The sequence below is a fragment of the Moschus berezovskii genome, chromosome 14 (genome assembly GCF_049115385.1).
Source record: "Moschus berezovskii isolate FMDL1 chromosome 14, NW_MosBer_1.0, whole genome shotgun sequence".
NCBI lineage: Eukaryota > Metazoa > Chordata > Mammalia > Artiodactyla > Moschidae > Moschus > Moschus berezovskii.
The window spans coordinates 35,091,982-35,114,949 of NC_142473.1; the positions used below are offsets into that span (position 1 = coordinate 35,091,982).

The 22,968-nt window shown below is 48.9% G+C and overlaps 1 protein-coding gene across 2 annotated transcripts in view; it reads left to right on the plus strand.

The window, feature by feature from the left end:
- POU2F3 (POU class 2 homeobox 3) overlaps nt 1–22,968 on the plus strand; it is an 85,347-nt gene that overhangs the window by 57,127 nt on the left and 5,252 nt on the right. For both annotated transcript variants that reach the window (XM_055423220.2, XM_055423221.2), the window contains exons 4-10: nt 7,516–7,620; nt 8,810–8,912; nt 11,916–11,998; nt 14,640–14,822; nt 15,227–15,368; nt 17,429–17,565; nt 19,579–19,740. In XM_055423220.2, coding sequence (XP_055279195.2) covers nt 7,516–7,620; nt 8,810–8,912; nt 11,916–11,998; nt 14,640–14,822; nt 15,227–15,368; nt 17,429–17,565; nt 19,579–19,740 — 915 coding nt within the window. The remainder of the gene's footprint in view (nt 1–7,515; nt 7,621–8,809; nt 8,913–11,915; nt 11,999–14,639; nt 14,823–15,226; nt 15,369–17,428; nt 17,566–19,578; nt 19,741–22,968) is intronic.

Below are 22,968 nucleotides of genomic sequence, written 5' to 3' on the forward strand. Positions count from 1 at the left end.
TTTTCCCTTTCTTGAACTGATGCTCTTGGAACTAATCTATGTAGCACTTCGTGCCTGCAAGTTGGTGCTGTGTGTGCATACGTGCCTGTGTGTCCAGGATGAGCTGGACACCTGTCCGTCCTTCTGTTAGTCTCCTTTGGACCCCAGAGTACAATATACACTAGTGTGAGAATATCGTGGTGTGGCTGAGCCTTCTCTTTCCCTGCCCCACCTCTCCTACTCATGATGAGGGAGGAAAAGAGCAAATGTCAACCCCTCTGGAGTGAATTTGTCCGTGTGAAAGTCAAGGGAATACAAAAATGCTGGTTCCCAAACCAAGTGTATCAGGTTACACATCAGGTAGATGTGTGCTTTATCTGCATCTCAATCTTACCCTGTGTAGTAATGGAGAACTCTGAATCAGTATTGAGATTAAATCTTATTAGAGCAGTGGGATTAGGGTTACTACTGAGTTACTTCAGGAGCCAGAATGGGCAACAACCCCAGAGTGATAGAAACAAAAGACAGAGTCATGCCACTGTGTAGGGGAGTGGACTGAACACTGGGTGGAAAGTTAGGAGACCTGTTCTTAGGGGCCCTGATTTGGTCTCCAGACTTGGCTTGACTGCATCTCTCGCTGGGTTGCCCTGATAGGCGATTTCTCCTCTGGAGAAATCAGAGTCAGAGCTGTAAAATGAACCATTTGAATCAGGTTGTATCTACACTTCCTTTGAGTTCTGATGGGAAAGGGAAGGAATCAACACTTGTTGAATGTCTGCCATGCACTTGACAATAATCTGCGCAAAGTTACCTTGAAGAGTCTATGGTTTTATCACATATGGTAGTCAGTTTTATGTAGACCTATGCAATCAGATAGATGTGGATTGAAATCCCAGATTTATCAGCAGTAACTTTTAGCAAGTTTCTTAACTTTTCTAAGCCTCAGTCTTTTCATCTGTAAAATGGGTCTAGTGACTCAATAAATGTACCTGTGTGCTCACAAATCAACTCCAACTCTCTTTTATACATGACAGATTTCTTAAGTAGATTCCATCTGGTGTATTTTCTTCCTTTTGTGGATGCGTAATCTAGGCCTAGAGAGATGAGTGAAATGACTAAATATAAGATATTGCAGGTCTTTAGAGGCAGACATGGAGCCCAAAGTCAGGTCTCCTGGTTAATTCTGAGCCTTGTGCTTGTTTCCTGGATGTGTTTTTTTTTTTCCTCAACCCTTGCTCTGAAATGAATCATTAGGTCCTTCCATGATAGGCAGCCCAGTGTATGCAGAAGAACCCAGTGTGATGACAACCAGCATTCACACATCAGATAGTTCCCAAGAATAGCCACTGGCAAAAGGTTTTCAGAGTTTGATTCCATACTCAGCCTTTCTAGCCCCAGCCCTCCCCACCCCTACTTCCAGCCATTTCACTTATATGGGGGGCAGAGCAGTCATCTATGGGGGTGAATCAATAGTTCTCTGTGGCACTCCTTCCCAAAGAATCAGAGAGGCACTCCACGCCTCTTGTTGACCAGGTAGGTGGTCAGAATAACTAGAAGACTGATTCAAAAGAGATCAGGGTTAGGAATTCCCTGGCTGCCCAGTGATTAGGACTCAGCACTTTCACTGCTGCCGCCCAAGTTTAGTCCTTGGTTAGGGAACTAAGATCCTGCAAGTCAAGTGGAGAGGCCAAAAAAAAAAAAAGAATCAGGGTCTAAAAAGAGAGCTAGCATGAATCCAGCTCTTCACAGGAAACAGATGCTGCTGGTGTCTCCAGAGGGCTAGAAAACAGTACAGTGGTTAAAGTGGTTCAAGTCCTGGGCACTGAAAATAATCCATGAGGATGTGACCTCCCAGGGAGCACAGCCCCTTCCTAGAGTTTTCAAACTTGAATGCACGGACCTGTTTGCCAGAGGGAGAAGAAAACTTTTATGGGCTTAAAATGATGGGGTGTTTTCAGACATGTGTCAGCACTAGCAGTGCTATGTGCTAAGAACTGAAGCCAAAGCATTAAATAACAGCACTGATAAGCATGTTGCATTTCCAGAGGAGGTACAAGCAGGAAAAACAAGGAGGCCTCTATGGAAAGTTTCTTTTCAGGAAGGAACAACTCCAAGTGGCCCCACCCTCCTAAGAAATTGTATGTTTATTAAAGGACTCCATGTCGCCTCACTTCATCACTCTTTGTCTAGAAGAGTGCTGTCCAAGAGAAGATTCCAAAGTGTATAGGCAAAGGTGTATCTACGAACTTCTCTGGTGGTACTGTGGATAAGAACCCACCTGCCAATGCAGGGGACAGGGGTTCCATCCTTGATCTGGGAAGACTCCACATGCCTCGGAGCAACCAAGCTAGTCGGTCACAACGATCAAGCCCATGTGCTGCAGCTCTTGAAGCCTGAACGCCTAGAGCCTGTGCTCGACAACAAGATTTCTCACTGTTCAGTCGCTAAGTCGTGTCCAACTCTTTTGCGACACCACGGCCTGTAGCCTACCAGGCTCATCTGTCTGTGGGATTTCCCAAGCAAGAATACTGGAGTGGGTTGCTATTTCCTTCTCCCAGGGATCTTCACGACCCTGGGATCGAACCTGCATCTCCTGCTCTGGAGGCACATTCTTTACCACTAAGGTACTTGGGAAGCCCACTCTACAAGAGAAGCTACCACAAGGAGGCTACCACTGCAACAGTGAGTAGCCCCCACTCACCAGAGCAGAGAAAACCCTCGCACTGCAATGAAGACCCAGCACACCTAACTGAAAAGAAAACACCCACAAAACTGTTCTTTAAAGACGATGCATCTAGGCTAGACGGTGCATAGACCTGACTAGACCTCATCCAGTCCATCTCTTCTCCCCAGGCACTTCCCACGGGGACCCAAAGGGGCGGGAGCCTTGGACTCATGGGAAGCAGTCCAGAGCCATGGAGAAAGGAGAGTCCCTTGGGCAAAAATACAGCCAGCATCTCTTAAGGGACTCTCAGCCTTGTTCATCTGAGTTACCTGCCTGCCCCATTCTGCCACTTGGAATGTATTTTTAGGATTGTTCATTAGCAAAATGTTTGTCAACCCTTTTATAGATCAGTTACAAAACAGAAACTCTTCCTCACTGCTCTGGAGAAGTATAGAAGGGGAGGGGGGGGAGGGAGAAATAACAACAACAACAAAAAATCTTGCCTGTAATTGAAGGCAGGTTGGGAGATGTTCACGCTTTGAAATTCTCCTTCTTGTGAAATGTTTATGAAACACTTTCCACAAACGAGTTATGCAACTGGCACTACAGCTTTGATCATTTTCATCGCCAGTGATATATTCATTAGTGTCGGGCTGTTTTCCCCCCAGGAGAGGGCCATGTGAAATGTCACGGGGAGGGGGCTAAGGCTAAGTACTCCAGCCCCCCGTGCCCCATCAGATGGTTAATAAGGAGGTTCAAGTGTATGTGTGGACCACAGCATCACCTTTTCCATCACCTATAGTCTGTTCTCTCTCATCCCCGGAAAGTGTATAGTACTGTTTCGTAGAAAGAGTGCCAGGGGAGGGTCAGAGGACCATCCCCTTGTCAGGGTTTAGCCAGTGTCCTGTTGTGTAACTTTACACCCATTTCTGAAGCACTCCTGGTCTCCGTGAGATAGAAAGATAAATACTTGTCTTCAAACTTCCTGACTGGGAGGTGAAGCTAAGTAAGGAATGTTTGAAGGGTTTCCAGTTCATCATAAAGGGCTCTCTCTTCCCAGAACGAGACTATTTATTGCTTTCTATAGCAGGTGATGTCAGGGAGTTCGCTGGGATTAGAAAAGATAATCACCCATGATACCTCTTTACCTCTCTGGTCACTACCCAAGACTCAGTGTAACACCTTTGCACAGCACAATGGGTGGAGAAGATCCTAAACTAACTAACCATGTCTAATAGATGGACGGAGTGATTGGTGGCCTTGACCGGGCAGAGCCCTGTGTGGTGGCTCATGTCCCCAGGGATTGGTCCATCACAACAGGGCCTGGAGAGTTAATCTACGGATGTGAAAAGACGCTCCAAAGCGACCCTGCAGATGATTTGCATGGTTTCAGGGAGGCTGTGGGTTTGGTGGGGTTTTCACAAGTACGTGGGAAATTGGGTTTTCGTCCAATTTGCCTCTGGTTCTCACATTACAAGTCAATGGGATCCAACAGAAGTCTCTCTATCTCATCGTCCCGATCCACAGCCAACACCCAGTTGCCTGGAAAGGCTCCAGTCTTTTCCATTTGACAGCCATGAGAAGGATTTTTGGATTTGGAAGGGACTTGATTTCTTAGTTTCTTAGCCTCTGAACTCTCAGAGAGTAATCAGAGAAGTGTGCCGGTTGGGGGGCGGGGTGCGGGAGGGGCATGGGAGGCAGACAGAGTTGCTGCCATGTCTTCTCCTCCTCCTCATCCAGTTCAGCTCTTTCTGAGACTCAGTGACCAAAGCGGAGATTTTAGAACTTGTCACAGGAAAATTCTTCTGCTTTGCTGTCTTTAAAATTGGTTTGTTTGCTGCTAAGTCGCTTCAGTCGTGTCCGACTCTGTGCGACCCCATAGACGGCAGCCCACCAGGCTCCCCCATCCCTGGGATTCTCCAGGCAAGAACACTGGAGTGGGTTGCCATTTCCTTCTCCCTCCTTATTTGGGGTTCACCATCAGCAACTCGTACCCAAGGGGTAGTAAATGATGGAAATGAAAGAATAAGGTGTCAATAAAGCAAAAACTCAGTAGAGTAACACACGGAGTTGTCAGAACACCCCCAGGCTGGGATGTTTTGTTATCAAGAACCTCATTTTCAGAAGTGGGAGGTCGGCAGGGCCCCTGAAAGAGCATGGAGGGCAATTGATCCAGGAAGCAGATGAAAGGGTGCATTTTCTTTTATGATGGCGCAGGTTTCTGAAATTAAGTGTTGCAGGAAGACCTGGCACTGATTCTAACAGATAGCACTCAGGTTGGAGGCAGAGCGCATGTTTTCAAGCTCTGTCATAGCTGCACCTTCTTATCTCCCCATTGCGCATAATGAGTCTATAAAGGAACCCTGCCACTTGCCTCCGAGCTGGAGCCCTGCCGAGCTGCCTGCGGCGGTTCCACCAGCGTGCTGTGAGCTCAATTTCCATGTTCTCCCTCCGTTTCCCTTCCTCCATCCTGTCTCACCTATCCCCACTGGGGATCACGGATGCCCGGGAGCATGAGGGGGCTACAAAAGAGGCATGTGGGGAAGGGAGGCTTTGCTTAAGTAAAATCTCCCCTCTGAGCAAAGCTTGAGCTTGGTGGTGATCTGAAATAAGTAGTTTATCATCTATTTTGAGCTTTCAAAAATCTGCTAACGAATGTTTCCCCGGAATCTAGGATGTGAAAACTCTAATTTCTGGGGGAAGATCTAGGACACTGGAGGTTCTTAGATGGAGATGCCAAGTATGGTGGGTGGGGAAAGCTGAAGGGCATTGGGGGTGGGGATGGAGGATGTTCTGGAGATCACTCCTGGGGGGCAGTGCCTTTGGAGTTTTCTGGAGGTCTAACTCTCTGCCCCCACTAGGCCATTTTCTGACACTCTGACTTCCTCCTCTTTGCTTCCAAGTTTCCAGAATAGTCTCCTTAGGTGAGGAAAGAGAGGAAAGATGTATAAAGACCATCCCTAAAAGGAGCATCTTCTTATCACTTTTGGTACAAGCAGGGCTTCCTGGTGCTGTTAGATCTACTTTATCTAAGAGCGCTGCAGCAACCTGGAGGAGTGAAAGAAAAATCATGTAGAATGGGGAAACCAAGTCTCACAGAGACGAAATGATTGCTCAAGGTTATGTTGTAAACTAGGGTCAGAGTTAGGACTAGAATCAGGTTCTCGCTCCCTGTTCGATGTTTTCCTCACTGTATCCCGATGGAGGATGGGGAGAGAGACTCTGTGTCTTTGATTCAGTTAACACGCATTGGGTTCCCACCAAGTATGAAGTACCATACTTAGGACATGGGCTCCCCCTTTGGTCGGTGTCACTCAACAAGATCTTCCTAACTCTCCAAACAAAGAGAGTTCTTTCTTTAGTGATCCGAAGCACCATTTTCCCACAGTTAAGCACAAGCAGAGCTGTTAGTCTGAACCTTTGACTTGTGTTAAACTAATGCAGATATGAAAGATTCCAGGATGTCAGTGATATTTCCAGCATAGACCAAGAAAATGGTTTAAGCCAAGATTCCTATGGACAAGAGCTTCCAGTAGAGCCATACCCCACCCCACCCTGACCATGTCTTTTATAACGTTCTGTCTAGATCCCAAGCTCCCTGCTGTAATATATGAATTCAGAGTCCCTTGCATACTCCCTACCTACCCTCCACCCCCACAATGGACTTTTTGAAAGGCTGCAAGAATGTAGTTGTTCTCAGGGTGGGAGGAGGGGTGGGCACAGGTAGAACTTCCTGCCCTGCCCTTGGACACCTGGAAAACCCACAGGTGGGTGGTTGGTGCTGCCACTGAAGGGTGGTAGAGGCTGGAGAGAGTGTGGAAACCACCACAGCCCCTCAGGCTGCAACTTCAGCAGTGACTGTGAGGGAGCATGTCCCCACCTGCAGGGAGACAGGCAAGGTCTGTCACCCAAGCTTCATGGCTAAAGAAGCTGACTGCCAAAGCAACTCAGCTCGCAGAGGGCAGGTGAGTGTAGAAAACATGGGGGAATGGAGGGAAGCTGGTTCCCAGACCTTGGGATTTCATGGACCAGGAAAATAAAAAACAGAATATAAGGGAGATTGGTGAAGATTTGCCTTTTCCTTTCTTTTTTAACTTTATAAAGTGGGGAGTTTTAAAAAATACCATTTAGGGGGCTTCCCTGGTGGCTCAGTGGTAAAGAATCCACCTGCCAGTGCAGGAGACATGGGTTTGATCCCTGATCTGGGAAGATCCCACATTCTGTGAGGTAACTAAGACCGCCGCAACTACTGAGCCCTCAGACTGCAACTACTGAAGCCTGTGCACTCTGAAGCCTAGGCTTCCACAACAAGAGAGGCCCGTGCACTGCGTCTGGAGAGCAGCCCCTGCTCACCATAACTAGAGAAAAACCTGCGCAGCAGTGGGGACCCAGCTCAGCCGTAAATAAATAAATAAATAAAATGGAATTAAAATACCATTGAGCACTATCATTTCCAAAAAGAAATTCTAATATGCCACCCCCAAGAAAAAAGAATAGCATCTAACAATCTGAAAGAAATGTTTGAAGTCACTACAAAAATTCCTCATTTTTTGAGCTTTAGTGTGGAAGAACGTATATTACTGTACATGCCAGCACAGGCCATGGTGTTCAGGAGCAATCATTCCAGGTGGATCCCCCGTCTCGAGGACATTTACCCCTGAGAGCCTCTCAACCTCTGTCCCTTACCAGCTGCCCTGACCTAAGGACTCACACAGGCGGGAAAATCAAGTTGCAGCCCAATAGGAGCTGCGCGAGTTCTTTGACTCTCAGGGCTTGTCGAACATCTCCTGCCTCCGTCTTCTCCGAGTTTCCCCTTCCATCTGCCTGAGGGGTCCTGAACTGATACTTCTCCTCCCTGCCTCCACTTACAGATTAAAACTGAGGACCTCAGCGACTCCCTGCAGCAGACTCTGTCTCATCGACCATGCCACCTGAGTCAAGGACCTGCCATGATGCCCGGAAATCAAATGTCTGGGGTAAATGCCAGCTCAAGTCGGGGAGCCCTAATAGTCTCAGTGGGCCAGTGAGTTTCAGGCGAGCCTCCTGCAAAACACTTCACCTCTGGACCTGGCTCTCAATGCATCCAGATTGGGCCAAAGAATCCCCTGCAGGGAAACTTGTATGTCTGAGGTGGGGCTAGGGTTACCAGACAAGCCTCAGAACTGGCTACTTATGCAAAGAGGGAGGTCTCCACCCTTCTGGGAGAAAAAGCAGCCTGTCTTGCCAAAATGATGGAGCTCACAGCTATGAGGTTAGGGTCTGCCAGCCATATTCAGTGGAGCCCCACGATGACAGCTATGGTTACAGAGCACTTCTGTCCCCACTAAGCCCTTTCTCCTTCCTCAAGAGTTTGTCAAGCTAGAAGGAATAAAGAGGCTCCTGAAATAGTAATGACAAATGTCTGACACGTGTCCACAGGGTGAGTCCCTGGTTTGATATGGATTCCCCCAGGGAAGAAAGAGCCGCCCCTCGTCTGGAACTATTTAAGGATAGAATATGCATTTATTCTTTCACTCTTTTCAGCAAGGATTTACCAAATTTTTTCTTTGTGCACAGACCTAAGCTCAGTCCTGTGGGGATCACAGACTCCCGTGGGTCCAGATTACAGAGGACTCCCAGGTCCCTGGATATTGGGACTGGTATTTCTCTTTGCAGGGGCTAATGGGAGGAACCCCAAGGGGAAATGGACTTTCTGTTTCATCAAAGCATTTTTATTAAGAGCAAGTAATGGGCTTCTTCCTCCAAGAATGGTTTAGACCCTGAAAACGGCCAAGATAAAAATGGCTTTTAGTATAATCAGATGGCATGAGAGTTTAAAAAAAAATGCGGGTTGCGTGTCATTTCTAGGGTAAACCTCTGAGAGATGCCCCACAGTCTGTGTCCTCGGGGCATTATCAGTCTAGCTGGGAGACAGTTCCGACACACACGAAAGTTAAATGACAAGGCAAGGTTAAGTAACAACAGGCTGCAAGGCACGGCTTGACTGAGGGCAGGCGGTGTAACAACAGCAGCATTAACGGGGTAGCTGCTATGTGCCAAATACAGGGACCCACAGAGGCATGGGGCAAGCTCCCGGTGGATACCCTTGGGACAGACAGGCAGCGGGTGGATGGAGCCCACACTCCCAGCTTGTAAATTCTATGATGTCTGTGTCTCCCCGCATAGGACATGGCCTCCCTCCACCCACTCCAGCAGCTTGTGCTGGTTCCCGGACACCTACAATCTGTTTCCCAGTTCCTGCTATCTCAGACCCAGCCTGGGCAGCAAGGTGAGAACCCTGGGGGTTTTCTATATAGACAAGGGTGGTAAAGGGCTGCTCCTGCCTCCTGGGACCCAAGTGTGGGGTGTGGGTGACCAACTCATGTGCGTGTGTGTGTACTAAGTCACTTCAGTCGTGTCCAACTCTTGGCAACCCTATGGAGAATCCATGGGATTCTCCAGGCAAGAATACTGGAGTGGGATGCAGTTTCCTTCTCCAGGGGAATCTTCCCCACCCAGGGGTTGAACCCGAGTCTCTTGTGTCTCCTGCACTGGCAAGCGTGTTCTTTACCACTAGTGCCACATTAGGGTTGGTGGGTGACCGGCTCACCCTCTGGTATTAAGAGTGGCTTATCCAGCTCAGGGCGAGGAAGGGACCTGGTATTGCCCTTCAGGTTGAGAATCCTTCTCTTCCCTCTTCCATCTTCCTTAATTTCATGACCAGTTGAGACCGAAGGTGAAGGGTGTCACAGCCGGGGCAGAGCGAGGAAGGAGGAGCTCTTTGGGAAACGCAGTCCCAGTTCCAGTTCCTTGGAAACCTCCCCAGGACTCAGGATGTGGGAACAGACGCCCGCCCTCCGGGAGCTGGAATTCCACTTGTGTGGGGTGGCAGCGCCACTCACAGGCTATGTAGAGCATTCTTGGGTTTCCTCCCACAGGGAAGTTCCTCGCAGAGAACTTCTCCTTGGCCAAGAGCAAGCAGATTAGAATATTCACAGTAATAACTAACATTTCTTGAACTTGATATGCCGGGAGTTCTGTGGAGGGATTTTTCTGACATCTTTAAAAATAACCTCGAATGGTAGCTGGTCCTATGAGGTCACCAGTGACCTACTAGAAAGTTCCGTAACAGTCTGTCAGAAACCCTTTTTTTTTGGCATTGCATGGTACTGCCTCGCCCTTCCCTACCTCCACCAATTAGAGCTGAAAGTGATGAAGTCTCAGCGTTCCTCCATTGTTCAAATCCCAAAGAGAGGCTTTGGAGATCCAGAACGTGGTGAAAATGCAATCTTGCCTTCTGTCCTTAGCACCTGCCCCAGTAATAGGTATCTTTGGTTTCCAAGTCATCTCAGAGTGTTATGATGGTGATGAATAGGACGTTTGTGAGTATCTGCATTCACTAAACAGTATACATCCTATTCCTGGCATAGGAAAGAGAAGATAACAGTTAATTCTATTTCTTTTTGAAAAATGGTATTGTGAAACTGGCTCAGGCATATAACCAATGAGGCTAGTGTGTGACACAGAGGGGGAATGCAGTTTAGCATTTGGAATCAGAAAAACTCATTGGTTAAAAAAAGTCACTTATTAGCTGGGTCTCCTTGAGAACCTTACCTGACCTCTCTAAGGTTCCTTTTTCTCCCCCCTAAAAGTGAAATCATAGTAAAACTCTGCCTCACAAGGTCACTGAGAGTTATTTGAAATAATGCATGTGAGAGGGCTTTGTACATTTCAAAATGCAACGTAAATGTCAGGTCACTGTTAGTAATCATGCCTCTGACTCTCAGGACAGGGTTCTTTATAGGAGCTTTCTTGCTTATGTATTTTTTAACTTTATTATTATTATTTTTAAGAAACATTTTATTTTGTGTTGGGATATAGCCAATTAACAATGTTATGATAGTTTCCAGTGAACAGTGAAGGGACTCAGACATACATACACATGTATCCATTCTCCCCTGAACTCCCCTCCCATCCAGGCTGCCACAAAACACTGAGCAGAGTTCCCTGTGCTCTACAGTAGGTCCTTGTTAGGTATCCACTTGAAATACAGTGGTGTGTCCATGTTCATCCCAAACTCCCTAGCTGTCCCTCCCCGCCCCCCCATTATTCCTTCGGCAACCATAAGTTTGTTCAGTGAGTCTCTTTCTGTTTTGTAAATAAGTTCATTTGTCTCGGGTAAATCATTTCCCTTCATATTCCATATATAAAGAATGTCATAGGATATTTCTTCTCTATCTGATTTACTTCACTCAATATGACCGTCTCTAAGTCCATCCATGTTGCCGCAAATTTGCCTTTGTATTTTATTTTTCTTGCCTGTGTATTTTAATAAGGAAAAATTAAGCCTTAGGGGTCTCTGTTGTCCCTGATCTGTTCTGGGTCACTGATGTGTAGCATCTCTTCATTCTGAAGAGTTCAGTGGTCAGCCTCAGTAGATGCTACACATCAGTGACCCAGAACAGCTTAGGGACAACAGAGACCCCAACGTTCTGCTCTGTGCTGAGTGCATGGGGTGACCTGCCCCGTCCTGTGCTTTGGTAGTCGGACGGCTCCAAAAGAGAGGGACAGTTCCTGGCTGTGGCTCTTCTTAGAGGGAGGCCATTGTCATGACCAGGCAGAGTGCTTCATGGACAGTTTTCCTGGAGCAAGAAGGAGGAAGCAGACCTCAGGCAGTGTGAACAAGCAGGTAGAGTCCATACCACCAGAGAGAGGTGCCGGAAGCTTGGCCTGGGCTCTTCCCTTCTCTCTGTCTCTTAGCCCTTCCTCCCAAGCGTACAATGTCTGGGTCCTGCCAAGAGCCTCTGGCACTTGTCTGCTGCCCTTTAGAGCTGTACCGCTCCATTCTTTGACCTGGCATCTTTGCAGATGTGGCTAGGCCTCTCTATTTCTGCAGGCAAAACGAAAACCTTCAGCCCCAGCTTGAATTCTGAGCAGTCACCCCCCTCATTTCCTTCCCACCTTGGGTTTCTTCAGGCCTGGTTGTCAGATCCCAGAGCTGGTTTCCTTGACCCTCCTCAGCCTTTGTACCACTCCAGGCAGGCAGGCAGGCAAGCAGAAGGACTGGTTTGGGGACTGCTGTTTACATCTGCTTATCCCCATGTCTGATACGCCTCCACCTGTGTGTGGCAATCCTGACAGTGCCCGTGGGGGCCTCTCCTCAGGGCTCCGGTGGTGGGGGGCGTTGGGGGGATTAGGTAGCAGGGGGTGGGGACAGTAATCAGGTGTAGCATGTCTCTCAGCTGGCCTGGATTTTATGCGTTTGTTGCTTTGTTCTTCCCCTTTCACCCAGGTCTGCAGCCAAATCTTCTCCCCTTTCCGCAGCAACAGAGCTCTCTCCTCCTCCCGCAGACGGGGCCTGGCCTGGCATCCCAGGTAAACACGCCTGCTCCTCCTGTCCCCTCTAGGAACCTCTCAGCTCTTGATGGAGTTAAGCTCCCTGGTTTCTCCCTCTGGGGAGAGCGAATAGCCAGGGATTGTCCCCATTGACACAGAGGGGGAAATTCAAGCCATAGTCAGAGGAAATGAGTGACCCAGTGTCACTCGTGGAGCCAGAATTAGAAGCCAGAGATTCCAGCTCCTGGGCCAGCCTTCTCTGGACGCGAGCATTCCACTCCATCCCTGATCAGGCCCCTGCATCAGTCCTCTGCAGGGCTCAGCTAACTTTCCAGGGACACTAAAGTTACTGCCAGCCCTCCTGGTGCTCTCAAGTCCCAAGGGGAGACCAGAGATCCACAGGCTTGATGTCAGAGGAACACCAAAACAGGGTCTGTCATCTCTGGGCCTCTCTGAAGAACCACTCTTTGAGGGACTTCCCTGGTGGTCCAGGGAACCACCACCAGGGAACTCTGCGCTTCCACTGCAGGGAGCGCAGGTTCAATCGCTGGTCAGGAAACTGCCACATGGCAGGGCCAAAAAAAAAAAAGAAATTTATATATATAACTGCTTTTCTAGATTGGCTTCTGTAGTGGACAGGCCTGGGTTGGGAGGACTGAGGTCTGCAAGAGGGCCCTTTGCAGAGCTGCCCTGGCGCTGCACAGCACCTGTTTGCCAGTGAGAAAAAAAGGCACCACTTCCTCTGGCCAGAGGCAGCCTCACACCAGGAAATGTGGCTTGGCCAGAGCAGCTGGAGTTACATCAGAGCTGCCACCCCTCCCCTCATTTAGCTGCCCCCGTGCAGTTAACCCCTGCACCACTGCATGAGATGGCTCTGCAGAATCCAACGTGTGGAAAAGCTGGGAATGACTGCAGCGATCCTAATCCCTTCTCTGTGCTAAAATCCCTGTGGATTGCCCCTGGCTTTTGGAAGAGCCGAGGGTGCCACCTAGTGGCCACTAGAAACTAGGACACCAGTGTCCTAAGCTCTCAGACCTCTTCCTTCCTGCTAGTGGAATCTCATCACCACAGACTTAGATCTGTAATAAATCTTAGAGGGTTCTGAAGATCAACTCATGTGACTTATAACACGAGCGGGGTGAGACCAGAAGCCGAAAGACTGTTTGGAAGATTATTAAGATCATCCTGAGGCAGCAGTAAAGAGACCTGCTAAGAGTGGTAGCAGTAAGGGTAGAGGGTGAGATGGTTAGACAGCATCACTGACTCAATGGACATGAGTTTGAGCAAACCCCAAGAGACGGTGAAGGACAGGGAAGCCTGGTGTGCTGCAGTCCATGGGGTCGAGGAGTCAGACGTGAGTCAGTAACTGAACAGCAGCAACAAGTAAGGGCAGAGAGGAGGGGCTGACAGGATGTGGGGGAAGCTGGCTCAAAGCAATTCTGCAGCTGATTGGACGGGAAGGGTCTGGTCTGCGCCACCCAGTCCCCCACTGAAAAGGTCCAAAGCCTAATGCTTTCAAATCATTCTGTTCTAAAAGAACCTCCCTTGAGGAAAAGAGTCCTTAACTTTTCTCTGGTTATCACAAGGTTGCCTGTCTGAATGGGAGGCCTGAAGAAAAGACTAAAGTTAACCCCAGTCTCAGAAAAGAGTAAACTGGGAAGGAAGAAAAGAGTGGACTCAGGCCACTTCATCCACATGGGTAGCAGTCGCTGCCCTGGACACAAGCCCCTTAGGACCCCAAGCCTGGGTTCCATTCCTTTTTCATGGACGAGCTGGATTTACTCCTGACCCCAATAGGCATAAATTGGATTCCAGGTATAAGTGTCTGTTCTATGAAAATAAACTAAAGAAAGAACATCTCCTGGCAACCATGAATGCCATGAAGGGGCACTTGGATAGCAGTGGAATACCTTAGATTAAAAAAAAAGAAAAGCAGAAAGCAAAATATTCTCATGAAAGAAAATGATGGTTTCGAAAGTAAAATGGTGGTCACGAGAGTTTGGAATTTTATGGAAATTCCATTAACATAATGAGTCTCAGATGCCTTCTGTTATCTTCAGTTAATGCTTGTTGAACACCTCAGTCACTTTGCTTTGTGGAAAAGAACAGACAAGACAAGCAACCTTTTCCTTATCCCATTTTGGGATTTGTTTTGGGGATCTTTGTAGACAACCCTGGCTAGCTCCTTTTACGGTGGAAAACTGAAAGGAGGAAGTTACCTGCTCAAACTGTGAGTCATAGACTAAAACCCAGAAAGGCCACCGCCCTGTTCTACACTCCTGCTATTTCTGCCCCAGCTACTCCTGCTGGTCCCTTCATGTTGTTGTTTAGTCACTAAGTCATGTCTGAGCGACCTCATGGACTGTAGCCCCCCAGGCTCCTCTGTCGGTGGGATTTCCCAGGCAAGTATACTGGAGTGGGTTGCCATTTCCTTCTCTAGGGGATCTTCCCGACCCAGGGATCAAACCCACATCTCCTGCATTGGCAGGGATTCTTTACCACTGAGCCACCAGGGAAGCCCAGTCCCTTCACAGAAACTCCAATTTCCACTTCCACAACACTGCAATAATAGGAATCCAACCTGTCAGCCTCTAAGCGAGACTTTAGTGCAAAAAGCTCAGAGAATGCCATTTCATCTGTTGACTATTTGTGGGTGAGCTTGGTGTGTGTCTCCTCTTAGGCAGTTGGGCGCCCTGGGCTACCAGGATCCTCTTTAGAACCCCATCTGGAAGCATCTCAGCATCTCCCGGTGCCCAAGCATCTCCCCAGCACTGGAGGAGCTGACGAGCCCAGTGACCTGGAGGAGCTGGAGAAGTTTGCCAAGACCTTCAAGCAGAGGCGCATTAAGCTGGGCTTCACACAGGTTTGGTTTGGGATTGAGGAGGTGGAAGAATTTGGGCTGAGTAGAGACTGGACTTCCTAAGTGTAGGTTTAAGAGCTCCTCAAGCTCACGGTGTTTGGGGCAAGCCCATTGTGCCCCTGTGTCCCCTAACAATGGGGCACAGTTGCCATTGGTAGGGAAGCCGGGGACCCTGCTGGTGGAGGGGGCGAGGAATGAGAGCCAGGCCAGGGGCAAGGCACAGACCACTCAGAGTCTAAGGAGAGAAGAAACCAGGTTTCCATCTTAGAGGAAGAAACCTGAAAGGGAGCCAGGGTGATGGGTGGGAGCTCGAAAGGTGTGGCGAGGAGCCAGGATGGTGGGGGATGTGGACAGAGGGGAGAAGGGACCTGTCAATCAAGTCCCTCCCTCTCCACCCCCACGTGCAGGGAGATGTGGGTCTGGCCATGGGAAAGCTGTATGGTAACGACTTCAGCCAGACGACTATCTCACGATTTGAGGCCCTCAATCTGAGCTTCAAGAACATGTGCAAGCTCAAGCCGCTGCTGGAGAAGTGGCTGAACGATGCAGGTAGGCCCTGGGGACGTGATGATGTATAGTGCCTTAGAGCCGTGGTCCCCAACCTTTTAGGCTCCAGGGACTGGTTTTCACAGAAGACAGTTTTTTCACAGACCCAGGGTTGGGGAGTGGTTTTGGGATGATTCAAGTGCATTGCATTTATTGTGCACTTTATGTCTGTTATGATTACATCAGCTCCACCTCAGATCATCAGGCATTAGATCCCAGAGGTGGGGGACCCCTGCCTTTGAAGGTCTGCAGGAAGGGGCTGGTGACTGGTCTATGCTGGGGCTTTCAGTGGTCAACACACAGGGCTCTTTCCTCTCCTCCTGAGTCTGGAACCAACAGAAAAATAAGATACCGGGGACAGGCTAATAGAGATGAAGATGTCAGCTTCATTATGGAAAAAACCATGGAGGACATGGCTTTAGGTCTGTGGCCACAAAGACTTGCCCCATTTTATTCCTTACTCAAGACCTGCCTGGCCTCACCATAGGACCGCTCACCAGAGACAAAGGTGGGATCTGCAGAGCCAGCACACCCAGACTACTGTCTGGACTGGGTCCAGAGCAGGGGGATAGGGAAGGGGGTTCTCCAGGGTCTCATGGCTGGGAGGAGGAGGCAACAGGCACAACAAAAGATCTTTATCTGGCTAATTCTTGAGTAGGTTTTCAGAGGGCAGCAAGTTACTGAAAGCTAGACTGGTTGGGAAAGCGTTCCTGCAGGAGTGGGATTTGCAGGAGGATTCAGTCAGGCATGGTGGTCATGGAGGCAATTCCAGGAGGCCCAGGGTATAAGCCAAGGGCAAAACATTTGGAATAATGAACGGAAGAGTTTGGTGTCAGGGAACAGTGTGGGACAGGGTTCTTAACCACAGCATTAGCAGTATCTTGGGACAGATAATACTTTTTCATGGAAGCTGTCCCATGAATTATAGGCTATTTAGCAGCATCCTTGGTCTCTACACACTAGATGCCCTCTGCCTGTTGTAACATCCAAAATGTCACAAGATAGTGCCAGACGTCCCCGGGAGAAGGGTGGGGGCAGCACAAAATCATCCCAGGGTGAGAACCACTGGTCTCGGTGGAGAGGGAGGAGCAGAGCCAGTGGTGGGGCTGGGCTCTAGTCTGTAGACAGTGTGGGTTAATGGTTACTATGGGGCTTCCCTGGTGGCTCAGATGGTAAAGATTCTGCCTGCAATGCAGGAGATCCGGGTTTGACCCCTGGGTCATGCAGATCCCCTGGGGAAGGGAATGGCAACCCACTCCAGTGTTCTTGCCTGGAGAATCCCATGGACAGAGGAGCCTGGTAGGCTACAGTCCATGGGGTCACAAAGAGTCAGACATGACTGAGTGACTAACACTTCACTTCCCAGTGGTTACTATGGAGAAAGAGGAGAGTGGGAGATGAGCAGCCAAGGGTGGGACCCTCTCAGAAGTCCGTCCACATGGAAACAAGGGAGGGGGTAAGGAAGCGTCCCCACCAGGCTGTCCCTTTGGCAGGTTTTACTTGAGCGCTGAACTGAGAGAGACCAGAGAGTCTCAGGATCTCTGGGAAAGGACCTTGCAGGTCTCTTCTGGCGAGACTCCCCATCTGTGCCCGAATGCTTCCAGAGAGCCCTCCCAGTTGACCCCTCACACCACCTCAGCTGCAGCACTCACGCTGCAAAGGAAGTGGCCTCACACCAGCCTCTGGCCGTCAAGGGCCATCGCTTTTAGCTCAAAACCTCAGTTCCCCTTTCCCTCCGGATTCACATCCAGGCCTCCTTGTAAAAGACAGACGCGTGAGTGCCGCTTGGAGCCCTGCCCTCACCCACTCACACCCGCACATGCTGCTGATGTCTGGGTGTCCCTGAACCACGACGGCACACACTGGAGGCACCGAGGCGGCAGGCGTGGAGGACCTTCGCCGGAGCAGCGGGGAGAAGCAGGGCTAGCGGGCAGTTCCTGCTCCCTGGCGGCGGGAGGGGCCGCGGGCCTGCTGGGAGAGGGTCAAGGGACCTCAAGTCCAGGGAGGCAGAGCCTGCACCTGCTGCCTTCCCCTCTCTGAGCCTCCTCTCCCGCTCCACACAGAATCCTCCCCGTCAGACCCCTCCATGAGCACCCCCAACTCTTACCCCGCCCTCAGCGAGGTGTTTGGGAGGAAGAGGAAGAAGAGGACCAGCATCGAGACCAACATCCGTCTGACTCTGGAGAAGAGATTTCAAGATGTGAGCAGATCCTTGGGGTGGGGGCAAGTGGGCTGACTTGCACAGGAGGATGGGCATACACACACAGATCCTTCGGCACCACCCCTGAACCCCCCAACACCTGTGCTGGGAAAGGGTCAGAAAACAAATACCTGCTCCTTCTCCAGGCGTCTGAGTGACAGGCTGGGTTCCAGAAACTTCCTCCCCCACAGACCCTGCTGGCTCTGACCTCTATTTGGTACCCATGATCCTTTGAGCCAGGAGATTTAGACTGGGATCTAGAATCCTAGTGGAGAGGATTGTATCTGTATCCAGTTGAGATAAAGGAAGCGCCGCCAGGACATTGTGCATATATTCTTTACCTTCCTTACATTGCTTTGTATTTTTCAAATTATATACATAAAATAAATACAGATTGTAAAGAATTTGGAAAATGCAGGGAAGTAGGAAAAAAATTCACCACCAAGTGTCATCTATGTATGTCCTTCTATTTCTTTCTTCTGCATACATTTGCTTCCCTGGTGGCTCAGACGGTAAAGAATTTGCATGCAATGCAGGAGACCTGGGTTCGATCCCTGGGTCAGGAAGATCCCCTGGAGAAGGAGATGACAGCCCACTCCAGTATTGTTGCCTGGAGAATTCCATGGACAGAGGAGCCTGACAGGCTACAGTCCAGGGAGTTGTAAAGAATCAGACATGACTGAGCGACTAACACTTTCACTTCACATACACTTAAATATTTATGATCATATTGCATACACACATTGTTTTGAACTTGCAGCAAAAGTGTATTCTGGAGTCAATATGTGGAAGCTAATAATACCAGTTATGTTCCCCATGGGAGCCGGGGAAGAGAAGAGGGATAAACATGTGTGGCCTAAAGAGTCTTTAATCAGGCTCCCTTAGGGTCCAGCCTCCAGAGTTTCCGTCCACACCACTCAGGTCCCTCAAGGATGTGCCCGTGGCCTAGTTCTGCCTTGTAGGCCTCAGGCCTCCAGGACTGCTGCCTCCCCAGCAGATTCCCCCATGCATGTGACTGAGGACTTGATGGCTGCATCCTGATGGCAGGATGATGAAAGTTGGCTTTTCCTTTTGCTGAAGTTTCTCAGAGCAGCAAGAGTAAGGGAGGCTGTAGAAAGGAGAGAAAGGGGGCTAAGATCAAAGATTGAGTTGGGGGTGGAAGCGGTCAAAACAAAGGAGTGATGGAGATATACATACATACATACATACATACATATATATATGTATATATATATATTTGAGTGTATATACAAATATATGGGCTTCCCTAATGGCTCAGTGGGAAAGACTCCACCAGCCAATGCAGGAGACATAGAGATGCAGGTTCAGTCCCTGGGCTGGGAATATCCCATGGAGAAGGAAATGGTAACCCACTGCAGTACTCTTGCCTGGGAAATTCCATGGACAGAAGAGCCTGGCAAGTTACAGTCCTTGGAGCCACAAAGAGTCAGACACGACTTAGTGACTAACACACACACACACACACACACACACATGCTTATCTCCTCTATAGTCTTGATGGGTTCACATGTTTTAATGCTATAATTACCTATTCTGAGGTAGGCAGGAAGAAACCAGCTGAGAGAAGTTTTCCTCAGATTATGAGGACAGAGGGGAACATGGGTTCTGGGGATTCAGCCTTCCCCACCAAGCTCATCAGCTTCTTTATTCAGAACTTCTCCTGGAGAAGTGAGAGAAGAGCCTCCACCCTGTGTCAGGCCCTGCACTTGGCAGTTGACACACATTTTCTCCTTCCGTCTCCACAATAATTCTAAACAGTAGTCATTATTCCTGTCCCTTCACAGATGGTAAGACTGAGGCTCAGAGAGGTTCGGAAAGTTTCCTGAGGCCACAGAGTAAGGGCTAAAACCACTATGCCATCTTAGGTCTGATTCTAAAGCTTTGGCTCCATCTATTGTTCTATCCTACTTCCTGGAGCATCTCTCCCCGACCCTCGATTCTTGGTCCTGTTCCCTTCTCCTCCTGATGACTCTCTCCCTTTGGTTTCTGTAGAACCCCAAACCCAGCTCTGAGGAGATCTCCATGATTGCAGAGCAATTGTCCATGGAGAAGGAGGTGGTGAGGGTCTGGTTCTGCAACCGACGACAAAAGGAGAAGCGAATCAACTGCCCTGTGGCCACACCCATCAAATCACCCATGTACAGTTCCCGGCTGGTGAGTGGCCAGGAGCCAAACTGCCTGCCAAGCACTGGGGGAGATGAAGCCTGGAGGGCCAAGAATCTTCCCCATCCTAAGGAAGATGGGGGTGGGGGAGTATGGAGTAAATAAATAAGCAAAGAGATACTATATATCAAATATATATAATATAAAGTAGAGTAAAGAAGAATAAGGAGATAGAATGTGATTGTAAGGAGCTGATGTTTCAGTAGAGGGGTGAGAGAAGGCCTCTCTGATAAAGTGAGATTTTATCAGGGATCTAAGTATTGAAAGGGAATGAAATATAAATATCTGGAGGAAAGAGTTGTTCCAGGTAGCGGGACCAGAAAATGAGAAGACCTGGCATGTTTGAGGAACAGCCAGGAAGCCAATGTCACCAGGGCAGAGCAAGGAAGGAGGTGAGGGGTGGGAGATGAAGTCAGAGAAGTAACTGGGAAGTAACAGAAGCCATTCACCAAGGAAAGGTCTCGGAGGCCACCAAGAGAACCCTGGCCTTCATCTTAAGTGAAATAAGATACCACTAGAGAGCTGCCACGGCTGCCATTTGGAGGTTAATCTTGGAAGCAGGATACCACCTGAGAGAGTTACAACAATGAGGTTTCGAGGGGTGGAAGCTTGGGCTAGGGTGGAGGGGATGGTGGGGGAGATGTGGTTGGACTCTAAATGGATTTCCACCATGAAGCCAACAATATGTGCTGTTAGCTCAGACAGGGAGTATGAAAAATGAGGCCAAGATGGCCTCAACAGTTCTGACCTGAGCACCAGATTGGAAGGTGTTGCCATTTTTTTGAGATCACAAAGACTGTAGAGGAACAGGTTTGAAGGGTGGGTGTTGGGGGGTGGGGAGCAGAGAATTTAGAGCTGGTTATATTAAGGTAGACTTAACATCCTAGGCATCCAAGAGAAAGTGTCAAATAGATGGTTATATCTAGGAATCTAGAATGCAAGGGGAGAAGTCAGGGCTGGGAGTAATTTGAAGTTCAGGCAGACTGGGAGGCCTGGAGGGTAGAAAATATCTTCTCCATCCCTGGGACTGATGAAAGTTGAAGATTAAGGGAGGTGGGGATAATGGTGTTGTCCCCAAGTTTTTAGCACTCAAGGGTGGCTGAAATCCAGCTTCGTCCTGGCATATTTCATAAAGGCATACTATTATTTATTCTTTCAGCAAACATTGATCAACCATCTACTATATATTGTTCTTTGTACCAAGTGCTGGGGATACACAATTAAATAATATTTGTCCCCTGTCCCAGAGGACCTCAGTGCCTAGCAGAGGAGACAAACAAATAAACAAATGACAAGCAACACAATGGTTTCAGAGAATTTAGGAGTAACAGCTAACAAAGCCTTGGGAGGTGGTGGTTAGGGAAGGCTTCCACAAGGAGATAATTAATACCCGAGCTGAGTCTAGAAAGACAAGAAGGAATGAAGAGGCAAATAAGTGTGTAGGGGGTGGGGTTCCCAGAGGAGAGAGTGGGAGAGCCATGGTGCAGTAGTGTGAAGCAGGGTGAGGAGGGCGCCTGCACAGAACAGCAGGCGGTTCCACGTGGAGGACGGTTGACAGATGAGACTGCAGAGATCAGCAGGGGCCAGATGGAAGGGACTGTGGGCAGGGCTAAGGGAGGCGAAGGCTTGGGGAATTGCTGACGGATTTCAAGCAGGGGACTGGCATAATCAAATTTGCTTTTTAGAACCATCACTCCGACTGCAGTCATAGAGGGTGGCTTGAGAGGCACCAGGTTTGGTTTCAGAGATGCGTTAGATGTCACTGCAGTTATCCAGTAAAGATATGATTAGGGCTGAACCACAGCCATTTGGTAAGAATGAGGGGGATGGGAGAGATTCAGGAGATAATTAGAAGGTAGAATTATTAGGTCTTGGTTAATAACTTGAAACCTGGGTGGGGGCAGGAGAGCCATAAAGGAAAGAGAGTACTCTGGGATGCCTCTCTGCATCCAGGCCGGGCTGACTGGGTAGAAGTTGGTGCCGATGATGGAGCAATTATACACAGGGGAGGAGCTGGCTTAGGAGTAGGAAAAACTGATTTCAGTTCCTTTTGTTTTTTTCATCTGGCTGTGCTGAGTCTTAGTTGCAGCATGTGGAATCTAGTTCCCTAACCAGAGCTCAAATCCTGGGCCCCTTGCATTGGGAGCAGAGTCTTAGCCACTGGATCTCCAGAGAAGTCCTGATTTTAGTTCTTTACACCATTATGATATACAGTAAGGCCTATGGGTCACCCAAGTAGGAAAGTCCCTGGGCACTTGGAATAATGGGTCTGGAGTTCAGAAGGAAAAACCAGGATAGAGAAGTGAGCTGGGGAGTCATAAGCACACAGGTGGTGGTTGGAATCCTGGGTCAGGAGGGTCTTACCTGTGTAATTTGTACAGAAGAAGCAAAGAAGAAAGTCGAAATCCCAGCCCTGGGAAACAGCAGCATTTGATGGCTTGGGCAAAGGAAGAGGACCAAGAGGAGAAAATGAGAAGGTGGAGCCAGAAAAGGCAAGAAATTGCAATGAAGTGGGTGAAGCAGCTGTAAGGAGCCCTGAAGGATTGCCATGGGAAAACTGATGAAAGACCCCCGAATCAGGATGGGATGCAGGAGGGGACTCCCTAATTTGTTTGGAGAACAGGTTGGGAGTTCATAGAAAGAACTGCATAGCCAGCAGAAGGAATAGTCTGTGAGAGGCATCAAATTCTAAAACAACATGATGCATCTGGGGAACCACAAGCTTTTTGTTCTGGCTTGAGCTAAGGGTTTAGGCCTAAGACAGAGAGGTTGATGACAGTTGGATCATGGTGGGCCATGGATGCTAAATTACCCTCGAAGCTATGAGGAGCCATTGACAGTTTGAAGTTGGGGACAATATGATGTTCATTGACCATTCATTTCTTAAATATTTATTGAGCACACACCATCTATTTAGCACTGAGATGTGGCAGTGAACAGGATCATTATTGGTCATCTCTGCTTAAAGTCTAGCAAGGAAAACAGACAGTAAACAAAACCCAATTTGTGATGAAGCCTCCAGAGAAGGCGTGTGGGTATTTGAGGGACCAAACCTAGTCCAGGTATCAGGGACTTCTCTTTGGAATGATGGTCAAGTTGATGGCAGAAGAAAGAGTAGACTTGAATGGGGTAAAGGTCTGAGTTGGAGGTGGGGAAGGGGAGCAGGATGGCTGGACAGAGGGAGTGTTGGGAAGAACATTCTCTGCAGAGGAAACAGTG